The sequence below is a fragment of the Lycium ferocissimum genome, unplaced genomic scaffold (genome assembly GCF_029784015.1).
Source record: "Lycium ferocissimum isolate CSIRO_LF1 unplaced genomic scaffold, AGI_CSIRO_Lferr_CH_V1 ctg8025, whole genome shotgun sequence".
Lineage (NCBI taxonomy): Eukaryota > Viridiplantae > Streptophyta > Magnoliopsida > Solanales > Solanaceae > Lycium > Lycium ferocissimum.
This window is the reverse complement of record NW_026727054.1, coordinates 1-14,018: the sequence shown is the minus strand read 5'-3', so window position 1 is coordinate 14,018 and position 14,018 is coordinate 1. Positions and strand designations below refer to the sequence as shown.

General features: G+C 39.0%; 1 protein-coding gene across 1 annotated transcript; it reads right to left on the bottom strand.

Annotated features, from left to right (window-relative positions):
* Nucleotides 1-13,424: 13,424 nt before the first annotated feature.
* LOC132045810 (uncharacterized) lies at nt 13,425-13,815 on the bottom strand (the record flags this gene model as incomplete). The annotated part of the gene is made up of 1 exon (XM_059436387.1): nt 13,425-13,815. A coding segment is annotated over one exon (391 nt), but the record flags the coding sequence as incomplete, so codon positions are not given.
* Between the last annotated feature and the right edge of the window lie 203 nt (nt 13,816-14,018).

Genomic DNA, 14,018 nt, shown 5'->3' with positions numbered 1-14,018 from the left:
TGTCCTTAGAGTTCTTCAGGCTCGGGAGCTATTTGCAAAAATTTTCAAAGTGTGATTTTTGGTTGAATTCGGTGACCTTTTTGGGGCATATTATTTCAGCCGATGGTATTCGGGTGGATACCCAGAAGATAGAAGCTGTGAAGACTTGGCCAAGGCCTACAACACCTACGGAGGTTCATAGTTTTCTGGGCTTGGCAGGTTATTACAGAATATTTGTAGAAGGTTTTTCTTCTATCTCTGCACCACTGACAAAGCTAACTCAGAAATTAGCTAGATTTCAATGGACGGATGCTTGTGAACGCAGTTTTCAAGAGTTAAAGAATAGATTAACTTCTGCCCCAGTCTTGACACTTCCAGAAGGATCGAAAGGATATGTTGTCTATTGTGATGCTTCAGGCGTTGGGTTAGGATATGTGTTGATGCAGCATGGCACGGTGATTGTTACCTCAAGGAAGTTGCGAAAACATGAGAAAAACTATCCAACCCATGATCTTGAGTTAGTTGCGGTGATTCATGCATTGAAGACGTGGAGACATTATTCGTATGGTGTCCATGTTGATATTTATACAGATCACAAGAGCCTTCAGTGTATTGTCAAGCAGAAAGAATTGAATTTACGACAAAGAAGATGGTTGGAGTTGTTGAAAGATTTTGATGTTAACATCCTATATCATCCCGGGAAGGTGAACGTTGTGGCTGATACTCTTAGCCGTAGATCTGTGGGTAGCTTATGTGATATTGAGCTAGAGAAAAGAGAGTTAGCTCGTGAGCTCCAGCAGTTAGCTAGCCTAGGAGTTCGGGTAATGGACTCGGGTAATATGGGAGCTACCATTCAGAATTCAGCTGTCTCGTCACTAGTGGTTGAAGTGAAAGAGCGCCATTACGAGGATCCCATGCTAGTTCATTACAGAAATACACTTACTTAGAAGAAAAAGTCATCCATTGAGATTTCTAGAGATCGAGTTCTCCGATGTCGAGGCAGGTTGTGCGTTCCCGATGTTGTAGGATTACGTCATCAGATTTTGAAAGAAGCCCATTGTTCCCGTTATTCTGTTCATCCCGGAGCAACGAAAATGTACCATGACCTGAAATCCATATATTGGTGGAATGGAATGAAGAAAGACATAGCGTAATTCGTGTCTCAATGTCCTAACTACCAGTAGGTGAAGATTGAGCATCAAAAGTCCGGTGAATTATTGCAAGTTATGGAAATTCCGACTTGGCAATGGGAAGTGATTAATATGGATTTCATTGGAGGCTTACCTCGTTCTCAGCGTCAGTATGATTCTATATGCGTAATTGTGGATAGACTTACGAAGTCAGCTCATTTCCTACCTATCAGAACTACATACGCAGCTGGGGATTATGCAAAGCTTTATGTCAAAGAAATAGTACGACTCCATGGTGTTCTAGTAGCTATTATTTCCGATAAAGGCACACAGTTCACAACCAATTTTTGGAAGTCCTTCCAAGAAGGTTTGGGGACTAAGGTGAGCCTTAATACAGCATTTCATCTGCAGACTGATGGGCAAGCTGAGCATACCATCCAGACTCTCGAGGATATGCTACAGGCATGTGTGTTGAATTTTAGAGGTAGTTGGCATGATCACTTATCGCTTATTGAGTTTGCTTATAACAACAGTTATCATTCCAGCATCCAAATAGCCCCGTATGAGGCTTTATATGGGCGCAAGTGCAGATCGCCAATTGGGTGGTTCAAAGTGGGAGAAACTAAACTAATAGGGCCATACTTGATCCAGCAAGCCATAGAAAAGGTCAAGCTTATACAAGATCGATTATTAACAGTTCAGAGTCGTCAGAAATCCTATACAGATAATTGTCGATGAGACTTAGAGTTCCAATTGAAGGACTGAGTATTTTTGAAGGTGTCACCGATGAAGGGCATCATGAGATTTGGTAAGAAGGGCAAGCTTAGCCCTCAGTATATTAGGCCTTATGAGATTGTACGCAAGGTAGGGCAGGTGCCTTATGAATTAGATCTACCTTCAGATTTGGAGTCAGTCCATCCCGTTTTCCATGTATCGATGCTTCGCAAGTGCATTGGAGATCCTTCCAGAATTGTACCGGTAGATGATGTCCAAGTCACCGAGCAATTGTCCTACGAAGAAGTTCCCATTGCCATTCTAGATAGACAAGTTCGGAGACTTAGAACCAAAGATGTAGCTTCAGTTAAAGTCTTATGGAGAAACAATAATAGAGAGGAAATGACTTGGGAAGCTGAAGAAGGCATGAAATTAGGTATCCATATTTATTTCCTCCTCCAGAAAAGACTCAAGCAGAGACGCCATTGTCCTCAGGTATGTAATGCTTTCTTTTGATGATTTCTTGGTCATGTCTGTCCATTGTTGTTGTTGTTGTTATTGTTGTTGTAGCCCTGTGAGGCGATATATTTTGGGTTGCTGTAATAGGATGGAAGTGACATATTACAGGGAAAAATCTGGCAAAATTTTTGTAGAATCCCTAAGAGTCTAACATTCGAGGACGAATGTTCCAAAGGGGAAAGGAATGTTACATCTCAACAATTTTGAGTCGTTGCATTATGAGTATACTAACGTAAGCCTAAAGTGGACATGAAGTCGTTATGAGATTAAGGAGAGTATTTGATAACTTTAAGTGTGTACCATAAGATTTTGAAATCATATGAATCGGTGGAATTAAGTTCGTCGAAGGAAGTAGAATGTGAGTCATGTTTGGGAAGATTTCACAACGATTGAGTCATACTATGTTTTAGTGATGTCTTGAGGGGGAGTTGTAGGACCCCTTAGATGGTTAACAAAGTGTTACACAAGTGCCATGAATAATGATTGGAGGTCAAACAAATAGAAGGAGGCAACTTATCGGATGGGAGCAATTTGACAGACCATTTGACGGACCGTAGGGCATTTAACGGCCCGTCAAATTGACGGACCGCAGGAATTTTGACGGTCCGTCAAAGTGGGCGTCAAAATCCCGATAAGTTTTTAAGTGACGCTTTATATATTTCATTTTATCTCATTTGGACTCATTATTCCCCAAATCAGATTCAAGAACTCTCCAAAACCTCTCTCCAATTCCATCAACTAATCCAAGCCAAATCCAAGAGAATCAAGAGATTGAAGTGTTAAGAAGCTTGCTAGGGTTTGTGGAACTCAAGATTTCCTATGGTGTTGATGTTGAAGACTTCACTTTAGTGGAGTAAGTTGATCCAAGACTTGTTCTTATGTGATTAAGGTAAGTTTTTACATCTCCTGCATATGGTTAAGGTTGTTTGATTGTTATACCATGTGGTTGGAGGAAGAAAAGTGAAAAGAGAGTCCAAGTATGAACTTGAGGATATTATGAGCTATAAGTTAACTTGAATTATGATTCTTGGCATGTTATGAGTATAATCTTGATATGGGTGATACTAATGATGTTGGGGAAGTGTTGTATGTAAGTATATATGGTGTTGTGTTGTAGCTATTGTTATGCATGATCATGAAAAGGAGTTTTGGGGATTGAATGAAGTCTTTTAATTATGGCATTGTTGATAATGTCGTTGTTGTTTGGGAGTTGTTTTAGAATTTGGTAGAAGTAGATGAAATAGGGGAAATGCTGCCCAATTTTTGTTGGCTTACGAATTATACTAGCTTGGACTTGAGAGTGTCTTTGAGACCTAACCTTGCTATGAACCTTCTTAAATGTAGATCCTTCGGGCTTCGGAGGAGAACGTTAAGTAGCTAAGAAGACATAAAGGTATGTAAGGCTAACCCTTCCTTCTCAAGGCATGATCCCATTGTTGTACACCTATTCATGAAATTCACCATGTCTTCCATGACGCCTCCATTTGGAGAAGTGTTAAAGCTCCTAAGTCTTGATACTCTCATGATATTGTTGATCTCATCCTATGATAGTTGACTCTCTAAGGAAAGATATAGTGATGATGAAGTTGATGCTACTTATGTACTCGTATGTATATATATGTATGGCTATTTGGTAATACCGAACTTATGTGGCCGGGTATGATATCTACTGCGCGCACACTACTACAGTTGGGTACGTATAAGACAGAGCCGTGTTATGGCCAGGTATGTATGACACCGAACCTACATGGTCAGGTATAGTACCACTATGTGTATATGCGTATGCATGGAAGGATTTCATTAGAGAAAAGTGTAAGTAAGTGTGATGAACGTCTCAAGAGGTATAAATGGATCTACTACCCCATGTTATCCTTTATGCTTTCATAATGTTATTAATTATGCCTTACATACTCATTACATTGTTCGTACTGACGTTCTTTTATTTGTGGACGCTGTGTCATGCCAGCAGGTGGGCGGGGAGACAGACTCGACCCTTAGGTTTCTATCTAGAGACTGCTTAGAGGAGCTCCATTTGATTTAGAGCTGCAGCTATTGGTACTATTCTTTTGTGTACATATATGGGCATGGCGGGGTGTTGTCCCGCCTTTATGATGTTTCATACTCTTTCTAGAGGCTCGTAGACAGTTGTGTATAGCTAGATGTCACTTAGCCTTGTCGGCTCATATTTTTGCATATCATTTTGTTAGCCTTGTCGGCTTGTGTATATGTATATGGGCATAGTTGATGATGTTGATATAAAAGTGCCTTAGCCCAATGGAAATTGTATTATTGATGCATAGAGATTATGAGTACACCATGTGGCTCACCTAGATATGATAGTGTAGGTATGATGAGGGGTGCTTAGTGAGCTAGTTCCGAGTGCCCGTCATGGTCCTCCAGTTGGGTTGTGACAGTACCTGGCCATATATGCTCGGTGTTATCCGTACCCGGCCATACAGGCTCGGTGCTATCCGTGCCCAACTGCAGTGGTGTGCACAATAGGTGTTGTACCCGGCCGACTATAGCGTGGCTCATATATATATATATATATATATATATATATAAGCATGCATGAGAACCCAAGGAAACGTTATAACTCTATCGAAGTGACATAAGATCGGTAACCTCCGATTATCATTATGGAACTATCATCATCAGCGTATCTCACCTTGAAGAACAATAACTATAAGATAAGATTAACAATAATAAACAAGATCAATAACTATAAGACAAGATCAATAAACATGAGATAAGAATCCATAATATCGTAATAAAGAGACATGAGCTTCTAGTATTTCTAGGAATAGAATCACTTTGGACATCATTTGTATAAGTTTTGTATCAATATGATGATGCCTTAAGAAAGGAAAGGAAAGCCTTAACATACCTCGTCGTATATTTAACCAATCAACGTCTATCCTCCCGAGCTTGCAAATCTACATTCAAGATGATTCACACTAAATTAAGTCGTTGAAATGCCTATAAGATCAAACTAAACTATTAGGTAAGCTAAGGAAATTTGGGCAGCATTTCCCTTGTAGCACCTACTTCCATCAAACTCCAAAACAACTCCGAAACATCAATAACAACATCAACAATATCATACCTAAGAAAGTACATTCAAACTAGACTTAAATCCATCCAAACCTTCTTTTCAAATTCAATCCATAGCCATTAACTATAACACACACTTATGAATTCTTCTCCATAACTTTTTTCACTTATAAGACTTGTTTACCTTCAAATAAACTCAACATAAGAAATAAGATGAAGAACATACCTTGTACTTGGAGAACTTTAGCCATACTAACTTACTCCAAAGCTTATTCACCACAACTTCATATAGAAGCAAGAACCAACACTTTCTATGAACTAGTTGAGGATTTTATGGCTTGATCTTCTCTTGATTTGATTTGGAATGTTTATGGGTGCTATAGAGAGCTTAGAGAGACACTAGGGATCTATTTTGATGAAAAAAATGATCCCAAGTCGTGGGAAATAAATTTATAGGAATTTTCCACCGACTTTCAATTTTCTGGAAAATTCGGGCAAAGTACGTCCAAAAAGTACGGGCCATACTTCAAAGTACGTCCAATACTTCCCATCCCGTACTTCGAAAGTCAAAATTTCCAACTTTCTGGAAAATTTGGGTAAAGTACGTTCAAAAAGTACGGGAGTAAAATTTTGTGCGAGCTGTACTTTATCCCCTACTTCTCAAAATTGTGATCTGTTAGTTGCATTGGAAGGAAGACTCACTAAACTTGAATTTACATAGGTTATGCATTCCATAACTCCTCATATTCTAGAAGATATACCCCTCTCAATTTGGACCAAAAATTCCTGTCTAAAATTCTGCCAAGTTTTTTCAAAATATTGACAAGCTTAATTTTTTCGATTCACTTGATCCCGGAACCTTGAGATACTTTCTTAGAACTTGTTAGAAGTCTTTCTTAACCTTATAGGGGTTCCATAACTTCTATGAGCTTACGTTAGTTTACTTACAACGCAAACGATGCGAAATTTTTTTAGGTGTAACATGACCCCTAACCGGAGAGCCGTGACAAGCCTTCAAGATAGCCATAACTTCAATTTCCTGAATGCAATGCTGAATAATGTTGTCGATGTAGGATCGGAACAAATAAGGCTCACCCCAATATTAATATCGACACTCATGCAAGAACTTCTTTTTTTGATACGCTTTGAATTCTTCAGGACTAATACCTGTGACTAAGAAATATGCTACATCATCATACCACGGTGCTACGTCACAAGAAACGGCTAAGAGCCTCTCATCCGGAAAAGCATCATCAATTTCAGGATCTCCCATTGGTCTCTTGGCTTCCTCAACTCTGGATAGATGATTCGTGACTTGATTATCTGAACCTTTCCGATCTTTGACTTCGAAATCGAATTCTTGCAACAAAATAAGCCATGGAATCAATCTTGGCTTGGCATCTTTCTTTGCCATCAAATACCGCAATGCAGCATGGTCGGTGTACACAACCACTTGGGACCCCAACAGATAGGCTCGGAACTTTTCAAAAGCATAAACAATAGCAAGTAATTCTTGCTCAGTCACCGTGTAGTTCATCTGAGCACCACTAAGTGTTTTGGTAGCATAATAGATAGGATGCATGATCTTGTTTCACCTTTGACCAAGCATCGCTCCAATAACAAATCCACTAGCATCACACATAAGTTCAAAGGAAAGTGACCAATTAGGTGATACAATGACTGGAGCTGAAGTGAGATGCTCCTTCAATTCTTCAAATGCCTTGGGGAAATTTTTATCAAAATCGAACTTAGTCGCTTTTTTAAGAAGCTTGCACATAGGATTGGCTATCTTCAAGAAATCCTTAATGAAACGCTAAAGGAATCCGGCATGTCCCAAAAAGCTACAAATTCCTTTGACAGAGATAGGTGGAGGAAGCTTGGCAATAACATCAATCATTGCTTGATCGGCCTCAATTCCCTTTTCAGAAATTTTGTGACCAAGGACAATCCCTTCGTTCACCATGATGTGGCATTTGTCCCAACTAAGAACAAGGTTAATGTCTTCACACCGCTATAGCACTCAACCCAGATGGTCAAGACAATCATCAAATGAGTCACCAAACACAGAGAAAACATTCATGAAGACCTCCTAGAAATCCTCAACCATATCAGAAAAGATGGACATCATACACCTTTGGAAAGCAATCGGAGCATTGCATAACCCGAATAGCATTTGGCTAAATGCAAAAGTCCCACAAGTACAAATGAATGTTGTATTCTCTTGATCCACTAAGGTAATATTGATCTAGTTGTAGCCGGAATATCCATCCAAAAATAATAATATGACCTCCCGCTAGCCGATCAAGCATTTGATCAATAAAAGGCATAGGGAAATGGTCCTTGCACGTCGCAGTGTTGAGTTTCTGATATTCCATGCATACTCTCCACCCGGTAACTATCACGACCCAACAAGAGGGCCATGACAGGTACTCGGTACTAGCTACCGAGCACCCCTTATCGTACTATCTATCATAGTTCCCAACAGACTTGCAGTGAAATGGTCACTGATTATCTTCACAAAACATGCATATATACATAAGCTCTCGAGGTGTGAAAAGTGATATACAAAAATATACACTAAGGTGATCACGAGATACCTATTACCCACACATATGTATCTACGAGCCTCTAATTGGAATACTGAACATTTGGACGGGACAGGACCCCGCCATGCCCCAAAACATATACACAAAAGAATGTACCGATATGCGGCAACTCCGGAGTAGTGGAGTGCTTCTGCAAAGCTGCTGACAAGGCTCCTAAGGATCTGTACTGTCTCACCGTCTACTTGTGGGCCTGAACACAGTGTCCGCAAGAAGGGACGTCAGTATGAGTAATGTACCAAGTATGTAAGGCATGAACGATAATATAATAAGGGATACAAGTATGAATACTAACAGAATGGAAATATAGAGCATATCGTAAGATAAAAGAGTAACCTGTACATATGAGTGCCTCTTAGGGCGGATGTCATGCATGCTTAGCTTTCTTTGAAAAACATTTCTGGTTTATGTATACGTAAAAGTAGAACATATCATATTTCTACCTAACGTCAACTCCGATTCATGTAACCACATATGTCCCGTGTCCGGGTATCCCGCGTCCGGGATGATAACATGTCATATTATACCAATCGGTGGCCGCGCGCCTATAGCACCTCGCCCTTTTTCCCATATTCCCCATTTACATATACATATATCATATAAGCAGCATGCAGGAGAGCCCAAGGAAAGTTATGTCTCTATCAGAGTGACGTAAGGTCGGTAACCTCCGACTATATTATGGAATAATAATCATCGCTTTATCCCACCTTGAAGGAACAATTATTATAAGGTGAGACTATCAATGAAGAATAGCATCAAGAGAAAACATAGAATAAGATCATAAATCTCATAAGGCGTCAATTCATATACTTTGGAATCTTTAAAAAAATAGTCATCATCCATGAATAAAATTGAGAAATCAAGAAATAGCTCAACATTCTTATATCGTCATTGAAATCATAACTTGGAACCTTTAAACATGAAATCGTTCTCATCATAGTCACCATAGAAAAATATTCTCATCTTTGGCATCATTGTCATCATGATAAAAACATGTCCATCTTTGTTGTCATAAGAGCTTACAAAATCATAAACCTCTGTTTTGGAAAAATACGGACATTTTGAAAAAACATTTATGGGTTATCGGGAAAGGAATCATGCCTTGGAGTCATAGACTTCTAACTTTTGAAAACAAAGAAGATATGGAAGCATTTATGAAATCGTAGCATAGGAATCATGCCTTTGAAAGAAAGGGACGAGCCTTAACATACCTGTTCAACCTCCTATTAGCTACGCTTATTCGTCCGAGCTCGTAAATCTACATTCGAGAGAATTCACACTAATGTTAGTCTCCTTATCACACACTTATCCTAAGTTTCAATTTAAACTATTTTATATTCTGTCGAAAATTGGGCAGCATCTCCCCTGTTTATGTGCCTAGCCCGAATTCTTAGTTCAATAACCAACAACAACAACAACAATACCAACATCAATAATATCATTTCCCATATCAAAGTGTTTCATAAACAAAATTACCACACGCCGTTTTCCAACTTCCATAACTAATTAACTCGCTATACAATAATTAAACCACTCTATCTTCGTAAATCAACCGGTATTAACATAAATAGGAAGAGATCCATACCTTGTTCTTAATAAAACAGCAATATCTTCGGTGTTCTCCTAGAATCCAAACCAAAATCCGCCGCAAAACGACACTGCAATCACAGTTGCGCGCTATCCGAACCTAAACTACACTCCGCCTCTTAAAATTCCCTCAATTTTATGCTATCCTCACCCCTCAACTGTTTTCTAGAATTTTCTTGGGCAAATCTGATGAAAAAAAAGGAGTTTTACCCTTTATATAAGGTTCAAATTCGGTTCGGGTTACTGTAGCAGTTTAATGTAGCAGTTTAATGTAGCAGGTCGGTTACTGTAGTAGTTACTGTAGCACGTGTTTCTGCTTTGTCAGACGAACTTGTAACGTCCATAATTCTCTACTCCGATGTCCTATAGATGAGAAGTTTATTGCATTGGAAACTAGACTCGACGAAATTCATTTTAGGCTTTTGAAACACCTAAAAACTCCTAATATACTAGGAGATATACCCCTCCAAAGTTTACTAAAAATCTGCCCAAAATTCTGCCAACTTTTTTTTTTCAAATTTTTCGACGCATTTATTTTCTTCAATTTGCTTGGTCCCGGAACCTTTGGGCACTTTCTTAACACTTGTTAAGAGTACTCATTAATCTTATAAGGGTTCTATGACCTCCCCGAGCTTACTTTAGTTTACTTACAACGCAAACGAAGCGAAAATCTTTCGAGGTGTAACAGTAATCGTTCTTGTTGGAGTAATCTCGCTCTTCGCATCTGGCACAACTGTTATGCCACCTTTCTTTGGAATGCATTGTACCGGACTCACCCATCAGCTATCGGCAGTGGGGTAGACAACCCCGGCATCTAAGCACTTGATAATTTCCTTTTTGACCACCTCTTTCTTGGGTGGGTTCAATCTTCTTTTTGGCTCAACACTTGGCGAACTATCTTCTTCAAGTTGAAATTTATGCTCACAAATTCTGAAGGGATCACCCGAATATCTGCAAAAGTCCACCCATAGCTCACCTATATTATCTCAAGACTTCAAGTAACCTCTTCACCTGCTCATCATTCAACAATGTAGACACAATAACGAGCAATGTATTATCTGGACCGAGAAACTCATATCTTAGATGTGACGACGGAGGCACAACGCCAAGCTTCGGTCTCAATAGATGGCTTGGCTAGAAGAGTAGCCTGATTTTCTAGATCAAGAGACAACTTCTTCAGTTGGTAAGAATAATACCCCAATCCTTCAAGTGAATTCACAGTCTCCACATATCCTTCCATGTCCTCAGCATCGAAACTAACCAAGATAGCTACTAAGGCTTCCTTAAGGCACTCTTTCTCCATTTTGAATTCAATACCCTCATCGACCACATCTATTGTGTCAATCACCCAAATGCTTTCATAATGTTACACCTCGAAAATTTCTAACTTGTTGCCTTGTGGATAGGCTAATATGAGCTTAAGGTGATTATGAAATCCTTACAAGATTAAGGAAGGTATTAGATAATTCAAGGAGCATACCATAAGATTTTGAAATCATACGAATATGTGAAACTTGGTTTGTTGAAGGAAGTGAAATACAAGTCGTGTTCGGAAAGGTTTTCGCTATAATTGAGCTAATGGTTATTTAGAATATCTTGAGGGGATGCTATAGGGCCTATTGTATGGTTAACGAAGTATTATGTAAGTGCCAAGAAGGTTCCACAAGGATTAGAAGTCAAACGAATCAACGAGAGAAAGTTTCGCATAACTGGAGTTATACGACCACTTATACGGTCCGTATAAAGGGGGTCCGTATAACTCGACCTTTACAGAAAGGGAATTTTCCATGGTGGTGTTATACGGTCCACTTATACGGGCCGTATAAGTGGTCCTTATAAGTCTATCGGGCTGAATTTTTACTTTTTGTATAAATAGAAGACCTGTGTTCATCTATTTCATTTTTCATCTTCCACAAGTCTTGAGACCTCGAAACCCTTCTCCAAGCATATTCCACCCCAATCCAAGAGAAAAGAAAGATCAAGAGGCAAGAATCAAAGTGTTCATGTGTTAGAAGGCTTCCTAGGGTTAGTAGACCACAAGAGATTCTTGGGTATTGAGGCTAGGGTTTTCACATAAGTTGATAGCTGCTCCAAAGCTCGCTCCCATGATATAAAAGGTTAGTTTTCATGCTTATTTCATGTTATCATGAATGCTTGGTTGTTTAAGAACTTGGGTTGAAGAAGAAAGTAGAAAATGAGGGTTAAATGTAACTTTTATGATGTTTTTGAGTAGTAAGCTAACTTGAGTCATGATTCTTAGTACAATATGGATATAATCTTGTTATGGAAGGTAATAATGGTGATGAGGAAGCATTGTATGAAAATGTGCTAAAATGGGTGTGAAGTTGTTGGTATAAGTTGAACATAAGGATGAATTTTTGAAGGCTTAGTGGAATGTGATTATGTGATTATGATATTGTGGGTGTATTATGGATGTTTGGGAGTTGTTTTGTAATATGGTGGAAGTTGACGAAATAGGGGAACTGCTGCCCAATTTTCATTAGATTATGAATTATTCTAGTTTGAATTTAAGAGTGTCATTAAAGCTTAACCATGATACGAATCCTTCTAATGTAGATTGTTCAACCTACGACGGTGAACGTCAAGTAGTTAAGAAGACAAAGAGGTATGTAAGGCTAACCCTTCTTTCATTAAGGCATGGTTCCTTTGATATATATATATATATATATATATATATATATATATATATATATATATATCCTTTCACGAGTTCTATAATGTCTTCCAAATGACCCTATCTCTAAGATTACCACAGCTCATGATTCTCGATACTTTCACGATACTAGTACTTCCCTCGTATGATAGTTGATCCTATAAGGATAGATGTAACGAAAACGATGATGGCAATGATGTTGATGATACTTATGGACTTTCATGTATACGTGTCTAAGTATGTATGATACCTATCGCGCGTACACCAGCTTAGTCATACGGATAACACCGAGCTCTTGGTAGTATTGTGTACGTGTAATCACCGAGTCTTATCATAGCGGGTATGTGAAACACCGAACCTTCATGGTCGGGTATGATATGGATACGAGTATGAATATGAATACGAATACGAATATATATATGTATGTATGTACATGAGTAAGCATTAGAAATAGAAGGTCCCTATGAAAGAAAAGTAAGTAGATATGATTAAGGCCACTAGAGGTTCAAATGACTCTATTACCTCCTGATTCTCCCATCTTATGCTATTTCTTGTGTTGTCTCTTATGCTTATAATATGATGTTGATTATGCTTTACATACTCAGTACATTATTTGTACTGACATCCTTTTGTTTGTGGACGCTGCGTCATGCCCGCAGGTGAATAGGGAGACAGGCTCGATCCATAGATTTCTTATTCAGGGACTACATAGAGGAGCTCCATTTCATCCTGAGCTACAACTTTTGGGTACTATTCTTTTGTGTACATATATATGGGCATGGCGGGGTCATGTCCCGCCTATATGTTGTTACCTACTCTTCTTAGAGGCTTGTAGACAGTTGTGTATGGGTTAGATGTGTTGTAGCCTTGTCGGCGTATATTTTGCATATCATTTTGATGGCCTCATCGGCTTATGTATATGGATATGGGCATTGTTATTGATGATGATATAAATGTGTTGTTGCCCAACGAGATTCACACTATTGACGTATGTAAATTATGAGTAGCCATATGGCTCACCTAAATGTGAATATGAGAGTACGATAAGAGGTGCCTGGGTGGGTTAGCACCGGGTACCCGTCATGGCCCTCCGGTTGGGTCATGACATATAAGCACTTGGTAATTTCATTCCTTTGCTAGCTTGAAAAGTTACCTCTTCGTCATTCACTCGAAACTTGATTTCATTTTCTCTGAATCCATGAGATCCCTTTTTGTAGCAACGAAAGGTCTTCCTAATATGATTGGAATATCTTTATCCACTGCACAATCAAGAATCACAAAATCCGTCGGGAGAAGAAAATCACCAACTCGAATAAGAACACCATCAACAACCGCAACCGGCTTCTTTATCGATCTATCGGCCATCTGTAACCGCATTCTAGTTAGCATAGGCATCCCGAATCGTGATTGCTTGTAGATAAAAAGCAGCATTAGGTTAATGCTAGCCCCATTATCACAAAGAGCTCGTGCAAAATCATGATGACCAATAGTGCAAGGAATAGTAAAAGCCCCTGGATCTTTTTTCTTCTGAACTTTGGTTGTGGAGATGATATACCTAATACAGTGAGTGTATCATATTTGATTGGCCACTTCTTCGTCAATAAATCTTTCAAATATTTAGGAAAACCCGACATATCTTAGAAAGCATCAAGGAATGGAATATTCATAGATAGTTGCTTCAGTTGATCATAAAATCGTTGGCACTTGGCATCTTCGGTCTTCTTCACCAACCTTTGGGAGAAGAGTGGTGAAGATTTG